At 36.4% G+C, this 13,165-nt stretch overlaps 1 protein-coding gene across 5 annotated transcripts in view; it reads left to right on the top strand.

The window, feature by feature from the left end:
- EHBP1 (EH domain binding protein 1) overlaps positions 1-13,165 on the top strand; it is a 355,495-nt gene that overhangs the window by 252,659 nt on the left and 89,671 nt on the right. For all 5 annotated transcript variants that reach the window (XM_070379386.1, XM_070379385.1, XM_070379384.1 and 2 more), the window contains exons 11-13: positions 1,713-1,891; positions 2,467-2,515; positions 6,560-7,462. In XM_070379386.1, coding sequence (XP_070235487.1) covers positions 1,713-1,891; positions 2,467-2,515; positions 6,560-7,462 — 1,131 coding nt within the window. The remainder of the gene's footprint in view (positions 1-1,712; positions 1,892-2,466; positions 2,516-6,559; positions 7,463-13,165) is intronic.

The following is a 13,165-nucleotide window of genomic DNA, read 5'->3' as shown; positions in this document are numbered from 1 at the left end:
TTGTTGTGATCCACACAGTCAAAGGCTTTGGTGTAGTCAATAAAGCAGATGTTTTTCTGGAACTCTGTTGCTTTTTCTGTAATCCAACGGATGTTGGCAACTTGATCTCTGGTTCCTTTGCCTTTTTAAAATCCAGCTTGAACATCTTTAAGTTAATGGTTCACATACTGTTGAAGCCTTGCTTGGAGAATTTTGAACATTCCTTTGTAAGCATATGAGATGAGTGCAAAAGTTACCATCACAAAATGTGATTGTTACCAATAAAAGAAAATGACATGGTTTTAAGAATAATGAAAAGCTTAGGATAAAAGTCTTATTATGAGTCTCTGTTTTGCTGTCATCATTGTTGTTTTAAGTATCTGAACAAGAGGGGAAGACCAAGTAAATGCTTAAGATTTAAAACGCACTTCTCCATACTCCCATGCATCTAACTGACCTAATAATATTCAAAAGTAGTCATCACTAATTAGAAGATATTTTGAGCAAAATCCAAATTACATACTAATGTGTGCTATTGCTACCAACCCCTGATGTCTGTAATAACTCTAAATCTGTTTTGCCATCATTAAATCTAGGTAAGAAGTACATTTGAATATGGTTATCACTCCACTAAAATGGATATGATTCAGTTCAGTTCAATCGCTCAGCTGTGTCCGACTCTTTGTGACCCCATGAACCGCAGCACACCAGGCCTCCCTGTCCATCACCAACTCCTGGAGTTTACTCAGACTCATGTTCATTGAGTCAGCAATGCCATCTAACCATCTCATCCTCTGTCGTCCCCTTTTCCTCCTGCTTTCAGTCTTTCCCAGCATCAGGGTGTTTTCAAATGAGTCAGCTCTTCGCATCAGATGGCCAAAGTATTGGAGTTTCGTCTTCAACATCAGTCCTTCCAATGAACACCCAGGACTGATCTTGTTTAGGATGGACTGGTCGGATCTCCTTGCAGTCCAAGGGATTCTCAAGAGTCTTCTCCAACACCACAGTTCAAAAGCATCAATTCTTCGGTGCTCAGCTTTCTTTATAGTCCACTCTCACATCCATACATGACCACTGGGGAAACCATAGCCTTGACTAGATGGACCTTTGTTGACAAAGTAATGTCTCTGCTTTTTAATATGATGACTGTATTTTTTTTTTTTGCCTCTCCTTGTGGCTTGTGGGATCTTAGTTCCTTGACCAGGGAATGAACCGGGTGCCTGCAATGAAAGTTCGAAGTTCTAACCAGGGAATTCCTGACTACTGTATTTTAAAAAACTATTATTTTGATCTCTCCATTACTAACAATTTATGCTACAGTTAGACTTAAAAATACATTATTTTTGATCTACTCAGAAAAGAACTACATTTGTAGATGATTGCACTGGGGGAAAAATTTTTTTTAGGATTTGAGAGTTATATAGATATTTAGCCTTAAGTATTTAAATACTTTAATATTTCCATCAGTGTAGCTCTTGGCCTATTCTTATGTATAGGGTTAAAATATTGCCTATCTACCTCTCTGTCAGGCAGACTCCATAGGCTACAGCTGAAGATAATAGCTTAAGATTCATGTCTCATTCCTTATAGGTTACAGTTGTCTTGAAGTGACAGTTTTGAAGGACTTAAACTGACATCAAAGTATTCAAATGATCTGGTTAGGTCAATTAATGTTAATTTTCATTTTCCCCCAGTAAATTCTTTTAATGTTTTCTTCTTTTCTTTTTTTCTAGCCGAGTCCTATACCAAGTCCTATTTTGGGACGAAAGCCGAATGCTAGTCAGTCGTTACTTGTTTGGTGCAAAGAAGTTACAAAAAACTATCGGGGAGTGAAAATCACCAATTTTACTACATCGTGGAGGAATGGTTTATCTTTTTGTGCAATATTACACCACTTTAGACCAGATTTAATGTAAGTAGAAAAACTTTCCATTCCTATAACTATTTTGCTAATAATAGTTATTTTTTAAAAATAGCATAAAATAATTTCTTATCATGTGTCCTGAAATACTTGATTTATTTTTATTACCCATATCTCAGAACAGTTTTTCCTTCTTGATGCTGAAAAACATTTTTTTCTGTTTTCAAAGAGCTTATTTTTTTCCTTAATCTCATATAAAAAACAGACTTAAAGTTACTATGAAAACTGTGTGTGTATTAAAATGAGACAAATAAGCTTGTAGCTGTTTATATACTGACAACAAAGAATTGCCTCATGATGAATTTGGTTGTCAAGACTAGTCGCTGGTCCCCTGCCTTAACTTCTCTTTTAAATGGAAAGCTTCAGGCATTGGAACTTGTAATCACTGTTTTTATTTATTTATTTCCTTAATTTTCCACTCTATTAGTTGTGTTGATTGAATTGCTGTGAAATTGCTAGTTACTCTTTGGTGTTACTGAATGTCAGATTTTAAGATTCAGTTTGTTGTAAAAACAGCTGTTTTTATCAATTACTGTATGTACCTACTGTGCCATTTTCTCCCTCAGTGACTACAAGTCTCTGAATCCTCAAGACATTAAAGAGAACAACAAAAAGGTAAAAATTACCAAAGGAAAAAAAATGCATAGTTTCAATTTTGCCTTCTCTGCAGGCTTTTATTAATTTGGGGAAAGTGAGGTTGTTTTGTGAGGTCCTAACTATAGCTCACAGAAGGCAGTCTGTTCCCTGCAGTTCAAGTAGGATGCATGGTTTACTCTAGTTTGTCATGGCCTTTAAAAATCACAAATGCCAGCCTGGCATCTGATGATAATAGTGTGTAAGAGCTTCATTAACTGTTAAATATTTGTTAAGGCATGTTGCTTTTATTTAGCTTTTTAGCAAGATTTAGCTTTTAAAAAGTGCACCTCAAACTGTTGTGCTGTAAGTTCAGAAAAAGCCGTTGGGAGGGGATGAAAGCAGGAGCCTGATGAGTGTGCAAAAAAGAATGCATGTGTTCCCAGAGGCAACAAGATATGAACACTGGTTCTTTTCTTTTTTTTTTTTTTTCCCACTTTCCCCCCCTTTTCTGGTAAACTGTACAGTTTTTTCCACATAATTAATGTACTGAGGTCAGAGCTTCCCAATTGGTTTGGGAAAAATGTTGATTCTTTCATTCTTGAAAGTAGCTGGATAGGGCTGAATGGGTAGAGCCCTTTGGGCCACCTGACTGTGGCTACAGGCTGACTTAACTGTGTACCCCCAAAGTGCAGCACAATATTGCAGTTTTCTGTGTGCGCCACATGTAGGAAAGGAGGAAGCACCTAACTCAACATATGGCAGGTACTTTAATGTTTTTTTTCTGCTGAATTGAATTCTTCAACTGAAAAGCATTGTCTTAGAGCAAGAGCTGTGGATAGACTTGAGGGGATCCTCAATCATGGCTTGGGGAAAAATTTTATTTTCTCAATTCTTTAACTGAAATTTAGCATTTTCTTCAGTTATAAATTTAGACATACCACTGTGAATTTAGGCATAACAAATCACTGTAGTATTAGCTACGCCTGAGACTCTTTCACCTTTAGAATCTCAGATGTTTTCATACCACTTTACAGTTGCAAACATCTACAATTACCTTTTAAGCTCATCACTTCTTCATAATTGTAGTAGTTGGTACATCCATAAAAAGTACATTTATTGTTTCTCAAATTCCATTTCCTTTAATATTTTCAAATATTTATTTTTCAATAATTGGTTTATTTTGTAATCATATGTATTTTATGCACATTAAAGCATTATTCTGAGAAGGGGTTCATTGCCCCAAAAATTAATGGGACAAAGTAATTAATAATCTCTAGGTTAAATGTTTTAATTTACTCTAAATAATTAAAACCACCAGTGATAAAAAGACTATAAAGGGAAACTTGATAGAAGTTCAATCAACAGATGATTATTTAAATCAATTTTTTCTAACTTGTGTTGCTCTCTAAAGCTAAAATTTTATATTTCCATTAAAAAAATTCTTGTTTATTTGCAAATGCATGATGCTGGCCTTAGAGAAATACATTTAAAATCAGTTTTTTAAATTGAAATATGCCACCAGAAAAGGTAATCTTTAAAAGTCAGTATAATTTTCTTTATAGGAATCATGCGTCAAAATAAGTCATTGTCATAAATTATTTCTTATATGATTTTGAGGAACTTGTGTCTATTAAAGCCAAATGCCTTGTTTTTCATCAGTTAACTTATGTGGTTGGCCCACTGGATCTGTGAACGTGGAATCCTCAGATACAGAAGGCTAACTCTACTCCACCATTTTACATCAGGGACTTGAGCATCCCAAGATTGTGGTATCTGCAGGAGGTGTTGGAATCAATCCCGGTGGATACAGGAGACAACTGTTTCCTAAAATAAGACAGTTCTTTACCTGCATTTTCTTGCATTTGAATAAACTCATTTAAATGTAGATAATACCATTATAAAAGAAACCATTATTATTTTTTATAAAATGAAGCTTTCAAGTTACTGCTTAAAATTTTGAAAAACAGTTTTTATTTTACCTATTTATATATTTTTAAAGAGAATGAGGAATTTCATTACGGTGTAAGTTATACTTCTTTATGTTATTTTTTTCAGAAACTTAATAATGATGACCATACTTTGGATTTACATATTACTACAAACAGAAATATATCTCATAAAATTTTTTTCTCAGATCTTAAAGGGCAGATAATTATAGCTTTTTGAAAGAATTTTAATTTAGTTGATCCTATTCATTGCACAATTCAATACATAATTGTTGTTATACTTTCCTTTTCATCACTTTGCAACTTCTTACCTGATATCTACATTGAGTATCAGTTGCTACCTGCATATTTATTTCCAACTTCACATGGTTCTTCCCGATAACCCCATCTGCCCTTAATTGGACTTAAAACAGGACAAGAAACAATGCTTGTGTCTTAAGTTCCATGCAGGCAGATGCATAACAAACTGGCAGTGACTCCTTACCAATTAAATAACATTTAACAATGAATAAGACAATTTTCTGTGAAAGACCTTTTTTCCTCTACACATCAACAGCTAAGACAATAGATGATTGACCATTGCAGAAGAGGTTAAAATTCCTTTATAAAGTCCTGACCTCACTTACAAGAAACCTGGTTTGTTTTTAAATGTTTTTTTAACTGCAATTAGTGTGCATAAAATAAATTGCCACATGAAGCAAAACACCAGCAGGAGATTCCCCACAAGAAAGCAAATCATTTTCCCAGGTCTGTAAAAAGTGCTGAATAAACAAGGTATTTACCTGTGACATCTGATCTTAACCAGTGTGTGAGTGTTTTAGATAATTGGGAAATGTTTAGAATACTGCCTGTGGTGCTTTTCCTGATGGTCTGCAGTTGATGTCTGTCAATCAAGTTGTCAGGACAAGTGAAGAAGAAAATGACTTTAATTTTCCTAAAACACGTAAAATAATGAACAGGCCGAAACATGCATACCAACTGAGCCATTCTCTCAAGTCAATATTTTGAGGTATCTATATTATAAAACATAGTGCTGTGAAAATTGAAGAGGTTTTAATATAACAATTTATTTTTCATTTTCTTTCTTACTTATTCCATAACATTTATTAAACTATAGGAAGAATACAATACAAGGATTAAATTCGGAGGTAGAAATGCACTTTAACATGTATGTTCAAAAGACTAATGCCTTCTGAGTTGTTACATAATTTCCTAAACTTTCTTTTTAGAAAAACTTTGAATTACTATCCTATATCTAGGTTGTTACAAAGACTAGACATTTTACATCCCAAAGCAAGAATATAGCTAGAAGGTCCTTACTTTTTCCAAGAGTATATCTCAGTGTTTAGCTGTATTTTTAGTGCTTCCTAGCAACACAGCGTTGTTTTCAAGAGTTAGTTCAGCATAGTAATAATTAATTGTAAATTGAGAAACAGCTTTGATTCTTCAAAACTAGAAAAACCTGATGTGCCACAGTCATTTAAAGGCTAACAAAAGTAATACAATGCAGCCTCACATTCTAAACTAGGTTGTCCTACTCAAAACATTTCATTCTTTCCAAAATGGATAGAGTGAAAATGCAGTCACTCTTCTCATCATGAAAATAAATCTTAATCGGGCATTTAAAAAATGTTTCTGTTTCTAGACTTAAATAGCAGTTATTTGTATTTTATACCAGGCAATCTAAGAGTTAGTTCTTTTGGAATATCAACCCGTACTTTATCGTCACAAATCACTGCAATTACATGATCACTGAAAAGAGGTTGATAGAATAATAAAGCTCCAGATGATTTATTATTTCATTATACTTTAGTTTTTTTTAATCACAAAAATCAATTCTAAGGTTTTATTTTTAATTTTTAACTCTCATTTTTGCTTGTTCTCATTATACATTTTTTGAGGTATCATCACCATATAATATTACATCAATTTCAAGTGTACCACATAATAATTTGATATTTATATACACTGTGAAATGCTCACCACAATAAGTTTAGTTAACATCTATTATTTTGTTGTTTCTGCTGTTTTTAAAATGTGTAGGATAGTGGTGATGTTTTAAGTTTCTTCTAAAAAATTAAAATGTATGGATTGTCTTAACTCTTCAGTATATCTTCTGTTTTTCTTTGCTCTGAAGGCATATGATGGGTTTGCCAGCATTGGAATTTCACGACTACTGGAACCTTCTGATATGGTTTTATTAGCAATTCCTGATAAACTGACTGTTATGACCTATCTCTATCAAATAAGGGCACATTTCAGTGGCCAAGAACTGAATGTTGTTCAAATAGAAGAAAACAGCAGTAAAAGCACGTATAAAGTTGGAAACTATGAAACAGATACAAATAGTTCTGTTGACCAGGAAAAATTTTATGCAGAGCTTAGTGACCTGAAACGGGAGCCTCCACTGCAGCAGCCTCCCAGTGGAGCGGTCGACTTCATATCCCAGGACGACTCTGTATTTGTAAATGATAGTGGAGTTGGAGAGTCAGAAAGTGAACATCAGACTCCTGATGATCACCTCAGTCCAAACACAGCTTCTCCGCACTGTCGCAGGACTAAAAGTGACACAGAACCCCAGAAGTCCCAGCAGAGCTCGGGAAGGACTTCAGGATCCGATGACCCTGGAATATGTTACAATACAGATTCAAACCACGTACAAGTTTCGTTAGGCAAGAAGAGACTATTGAAAACAGAGACTTTAGAATTAAGTGACTTATACGTCAGTGATAAGAAGAAAGATGTGTCTCCACCCTTTATTTGTGAGGAGACAGATGAGCAAAAGCTTCAGAATCTAGACATCAGTGGTACTTTAGAGCAAGAAAAATTAGATAATTCCAGACCCATAGAATGCAGATCAGATCCTGAATCACCTGTCAAAAAACCAAGTTTATCTCCCACTCCTAAACTTGGATACCTGTACAATAGAGATGCAGACCTTGCAAAGAAAAAACGTACTTCCCTGAGGCAGACAGAGTCTGATTCAGACGCTGATAGACCCACCTTAAATCATGCAGATCATTCTGCAAAAACAGTCCAGGTAAGTGAGAATGAATACATAAATGTAGTAACTAGTCATTCTTTTTTTTTTCTCTTTGTGTTCATGTGATGGTTTTGTCACTAAGTCATGTCCAACTCTTAGGACCCCATGAGTTATAGCTTACCAGGCTCCTCTGTCCATGGAATTTTTTGTACTCATAGAACACTTTACAAATGACTAAACATGAAGTATAATTTCCCACTGTAGAAAAAACTGAAATACACCTACTTTTCACTTTATATTTTAAGCCTATAAATAAATCCCAATTTCAAGATTTAAGAATACAGAATGTCAGCTTTTCAAATCAAAGTGTTATTAACCTATAAAAACAATATGTTACATAATAAGTCATATTTCAGTATTGCATTTAGTAAGAATGTCATTCTTGAGATGTATAATGCCAAATTAAAATATTTCCCATCTATAGCATTTTCTTCCAATATTTTAGTTGCATTGCAATTGGCATTTTCAGTGCCATCATTACTTCCAGTTAAAAACCCCAGTACATACAAATTTCTCCCCATGAGGGGAATATGGCACAGATTGAACCTTATAGTATTTACTGTAAGGACTTTACTGCTAGGACTTCCAGAACTCTGTTGAATAATAGTGGTGAAAGTGGATACCCTTTTCTTGTTCCTGATCTTAGGGGGAATGCTTTCAGTTTCTCACCATTGAAAATAATGTTTGCTCTAGGCTTATCATATATGGCTTTACTATGTTCAGGTAGGTTCCTTCCATGCCTATTTTTTGAAGAGTCTTAATCATAAATGGGTGCTGAATTTTGTCAAAGGCTTTTTTTGCATTGATTGAGATGATCATATGGTTTTTATCTTTCAATTTGTTAATATGATGTATTACATTGATTTATTTGCATATATTGAAGATCCTTGCATTCCTGGAATAAACTCAACTTGATCATAGTATATGAGCTGTTTGATGTGTTGCTGAATTATGTTTGCTAAAATTGTGTTGAGGATTTTTGCATCAATGTTCATCGTGATATTGGCCTATAGTTTTCTTTTTTTTGTGTTGTCTTTGTCTGGCTTTGGTAGCAGGGTGATGGTGGCCTCATAGAATGAATTTGGAAGTGTTCCTTCTGCAATGTTTTGAAAGAGTTTTAGAAGGATAGGCATTAGCTCTTCTCTAAATGTTTGGTAGAATTCTCCTGTGAAGCCATCTGGTCCTATTTTTTGGGAGATTTTTGATCACAGCTTCAATTTCAGTGACCAATGGAACAAGATAGAAAGCCCAGAAATAAACCCATGAACCTATGGGTACCTTATTTTTGACAAAGGAGGCAAGAATATACAATGGAGAAAAGACAGCCTCTTCAATAAATGGTGCTGGGAAAACTGGACAGCTACATGTAAATGAATGAAATTAAAACACTTCCTAACACCATACTCAAAGATAAACTCAATGGATTAAAGACCTAAATGTAAGACCAGAAACTGTAAAACTCTTAGAGGAAAACATAGGCAGAACACTCGATGACATAAATCAAAGTGAGATCCCCTATGACCTACCTCCTAGAGTAATGGAAATAAAAACAAAAGTAAACAAATGGGACCTGACTAAACTTCAAAGCTTTTGCACAGCAATGGAAACTATAAGCAAGGTGAAAAGACAGTCCTTGGAATTGGAGAAAATAATAGCAAATGAAACAACTCACAAAGGATTAATTTCCAAAATATACAAGCAGGTCACACAACTCAATACCAGAAACACAAACAACCCAATCAAAAAGGGAGAAAAAGACCTAAACAGATATTTCTCCAAAGAAGACATACAGATGGCTAACAAGCGCATGAAAAGATGCTCAACATCATTCATTATTAGAGAAATGCAAATCAAAACCACAATGAGATATCATCTTACACAGGTCAGAATGGCCATCATCAAAAAGTCTACAAACAATAAATGCTGGAGAGGGTACGGAGAAAAGGGAACACTCTTATACTATTGGTGGGAATGTAAATTGATACAACCACTATGGAAGACGGTATGGAGATTCCTTAAAAAACTAGGAATAAAACCTCCATATGACCCAGCAATCCCACTCCTAGGTATATACCCTGAGGAAACCAGGCTTGAAAAAGACACGTATCCCAGTGTTCATTGCATCACTATTTACAATGGCTAGAACATGGAAGCAACCTAGATGCCCATTGACAGAGGAATGGATACAGAAGTTGTGGTACATATACACAATGAAATATTGCTCAGCCATAAAAAGGAACACATTTGAGTCAGTTCTGATGAGGGTGGATGAACCTAGAAATTCTTAGAGTGAAGTGAGCCAGAAAGAAAGATAAATATCGTATTCTAACACAAACAGGGCAGCAATGGATAAACAGACATAGAGAATAAACTTAATGGACATGGGGAGAGGGGAGGAGAGGGTGAGATGTATGGAAAGAGTAACATGGAAACTTATATTACCGTATGTAAAATAGATAGGCAACAGGAATTTGCTGTATGGCTCAGGAAACTCAAACAGGGGCTCTGTAGCAACCTAGAAGGATGGGATGGGGAGGGAGATGGGAGGGAAGTTCAAAAGGGAGGGGATATATGTATACCTATAGCTGATTCATGTTGAGGTTTGACCGAAAACAAAAAAATTCTGTAAATCAGTTATTTCTCAATTAAAAAAAAAATTTTTTTTAAATGTGATAGCTTTGCATTTTCTATAAACATTTCATTGTCAAGAATTTAAAGAACTGCTGCATAACATTGTAAAGCAAGTATGCTCCAGTTAAAAAATAAATAGAAAAAGAAAACAAAATGGCTGCCATAGGTATTTAAAATTTATCAGTATCCTAATTTGGAAGACATCTTGTTATCAATTATATACAAGTATAAAAATAAAACTGGGAACTTTAAAAACTGTCTTTTCCAGATTATACTGTGATCTGTTGTTCAGTTGCTAAGTCATGTCCTACTCTTTGTGACCCCATGGATTGCAGCATACCAGGCTCCACTGTCCTCCACAGTCTCCCGAAATTTGCTCAAATCTATGTCCATTGAATCAATGATGCTATCTAACCATCTCATCCTCTGCCGGAGAAGGCAATGGCAACCCACTCCAGTACTCTTGTCTGGAAAATCCGATGGACAGAGGAGCCTGGTAGGCTGCAGTCTATGGGGTCGCAAAGAGTCAGACATGACTGAGTGACTTCACTTTCACTTTTCACTTTCATGCATTGGAGAAGGAAGTGGCAACCCACTCCAGAGTCCTTGCCTGAGAATCCCAGGGATGGGGGAGCCTGGTGGGCTGCCATCTATGGGGTCGCACAGAGTTGAACGTGACTGAAGTTACTTAGCAGCAGCAGCAGCATTCTCTGCCACCCCCTTCACCTTTTGCTTTCAGTCTTTCCCAGCATCAGGGTCTTCTCCAGTGAGTTAGCATTTCACATCAGGTGGCCAAAGTTTTGGAGCTTCAGCTTTAGCCACAGTTCTTCCAAAGAATATTTAGGGTTGATTTCCTTTAGGATTCACTGGTTTGATCTCCTTACAGTCCACAGGACTCTCAAAGAGTCTTTTCCAGCACCAGAATTCAAAAGCATCAGTTCTTCAACACTCAGCCTTCTTTACGGTCCAACTCTCATTTCCATACATGGCTACTAGAAAAACCATAGCTTTGACCATATGGACTTTTTGTCAGCAAAGTGATGTCTGCTTTTTAATATGCTGTCTAGGTTGGTCATAGCATTCCTTCCAAGGAGCAAGCGTCTTTTAATTTCATGGCTGCAGTCACCATCTGCAGTGATTTTGGAGCCCAAGAAAATAAAATCTGTCACTGCTTCCACTTTTTCCCCTTCTATTTGCCATGAAGTGATGGGACTGGATGTCATGATCTTAGTTCTTTGAATGTTGAGTTTTAAGCCAGCTATTTCACTCTCCTCTTTCACTCTCAAGAGACTCTTTAGTTCCTCTTCACTTTCTACAGTTAGAGTGGTATCATCTGCATATCTATACTTTGCTATTTCTCACAGCAGTCTTGATTCTAGCTTGTGATTAATCCAGCTCAGCATTTCACATGATGTACTCTGCATAGAAGTTAAATAAGTAGGGTGACAATATACAGACTTGTCCTACTCCTTTCCCAACTTGAAACCAATTTTTCCATATCCAGTTCTAACTGTTACTTCTTGACCCTCATACAGATTTCTCAGGAAATAGACTAGGTGGTCTGGTACTCCCACTTCTTAAGAATTTTCCAGTTTGTTGTGATCCACACAGTCAAAGGCTTTAGTATTGTTAGTGAAGCAGAATTAGATGTTTTTTTGGAACTCCCTTGCTTTCTCCATGATCCAACGAAGAAGGCAATGGCACCCCACTCCAGTACTCTTGCCTGGAAAATCCCACGGACGGAGGAGCCTGGTGGGCTGCAGTCCGTGGGGTCTCTAAGAGTCGGACACGACTGAGTGACTTCACTTTCACTTTTCACTTTCACACATTGGAGAAGGAAATGGCAACCCACTCCAGTGTTCTTGCCTGGAGAATCCCAGGGATGGGGGAGCCTGGTGGGCTGCCGTCTATGGGGTCAACTGAAGCGACTTAGCAGCAGCAGCAACAATTGTTAGTGGTTTGATCTCTGGTTCATCTGCCTCTCTGAAAACCAGTACCTCTGGAAGTTCTCCTTTCACGTACTGCTGAAGCTTGTCTTAAGGATTTTGACTATAACCTTGCTGGCATGTGAAATGAGTGCTGTTGTACAGTAATTTGAATGTTCTTTGGCATTGCCTTTCTTTGGGATTAGAATGAAAACTGACCTTTTCCAGTTCTGTGGCCATTGCTGAGTTTTCCAAATTTGCTGGCTTATTGAGTGCAGGACTTCAACAACATCATCTTTTAGGATTTGAAATAACTCAGCTAGAATTCTGTCACCTCTACTAGCTTTGTTCATAGGAATGCTTCCTAAGGCCCCCTTGACTTCACACTCCAGGATGTTTGGCTCTAGGAGAGTGACCACACCACTGTGGTTATCCAGGTTACTAAGACTTTTTTAATATAGTTCTTATGTGTATTCCTGCCACTTCTTCTTAATCTCTTCTGTTTCTGTTAGATCTTTACCATTTCTGTCTTTTACCATGCCCATCCTTGTATGAAATGTTCCATTGGTATTTCTGGCTTTCTTAAGGAGATCGCTAGTCTTTCACATTCTGTTGTTTTCCTCTATTTCTTTGCATTTTTCATTGAAGAATGTCTTATCTCTCCTTACTGTTCTCTGGAACACTGCCTTTAGATGGGTATATCTTTCCCTTTCTCCCTTACCTTTCACTTCACTTATTTCCTAGCTATTTTTAAAGCCTTCCCAGACAACCACTTTGCCTTCATGTATTTCTTTTGTTTTTGGAATGGTTGTGGTCACTGCCTCCTGTGCAATGTTAGGAACCTCCATCCATAGTTCTTCAGGCACCTTGTCTATCAAATCTAATCCCTTGAATCTATTCATCACCTCCACTGGATAATCATAAGAGATTTGATTTAGGTCATACCTGAATGGCCTAGTTATTTTCCCTACTTTCTTCCATTTAACCCTGAATTTTGCAATAAGGAGCTCACAATCTGAGCCACAGTCAGCTCCAGGTCTTGTTTTTACTGACTGTGTTGAACTTCTCCATCTTCAGCTGCAAAGAACATGATCAGTCTGATTTCATTGTTGACCCTCTGGTGATGTCCATGTGTGGAGTCATC

Source organism: Bos mutus, chromosome 11, assembly GCF_027580195.1.
Source record: "Bos mutus isolate GX-2022 chromosome 11, NWIPB_WYAK_1.1, whole genome shotgun sequence".
In the NCBI taxonomy this organism is placed as follows: Eukaryota; Metazoa; Chordata; class Mammalia; order Artiodactyla; family Bovidae; genus Bos; species Bos mutus.
Note: the sequence above shows the minus strand (reverse complement) of the source record. Positions and strands in the feature narration are given on the sequence as shown.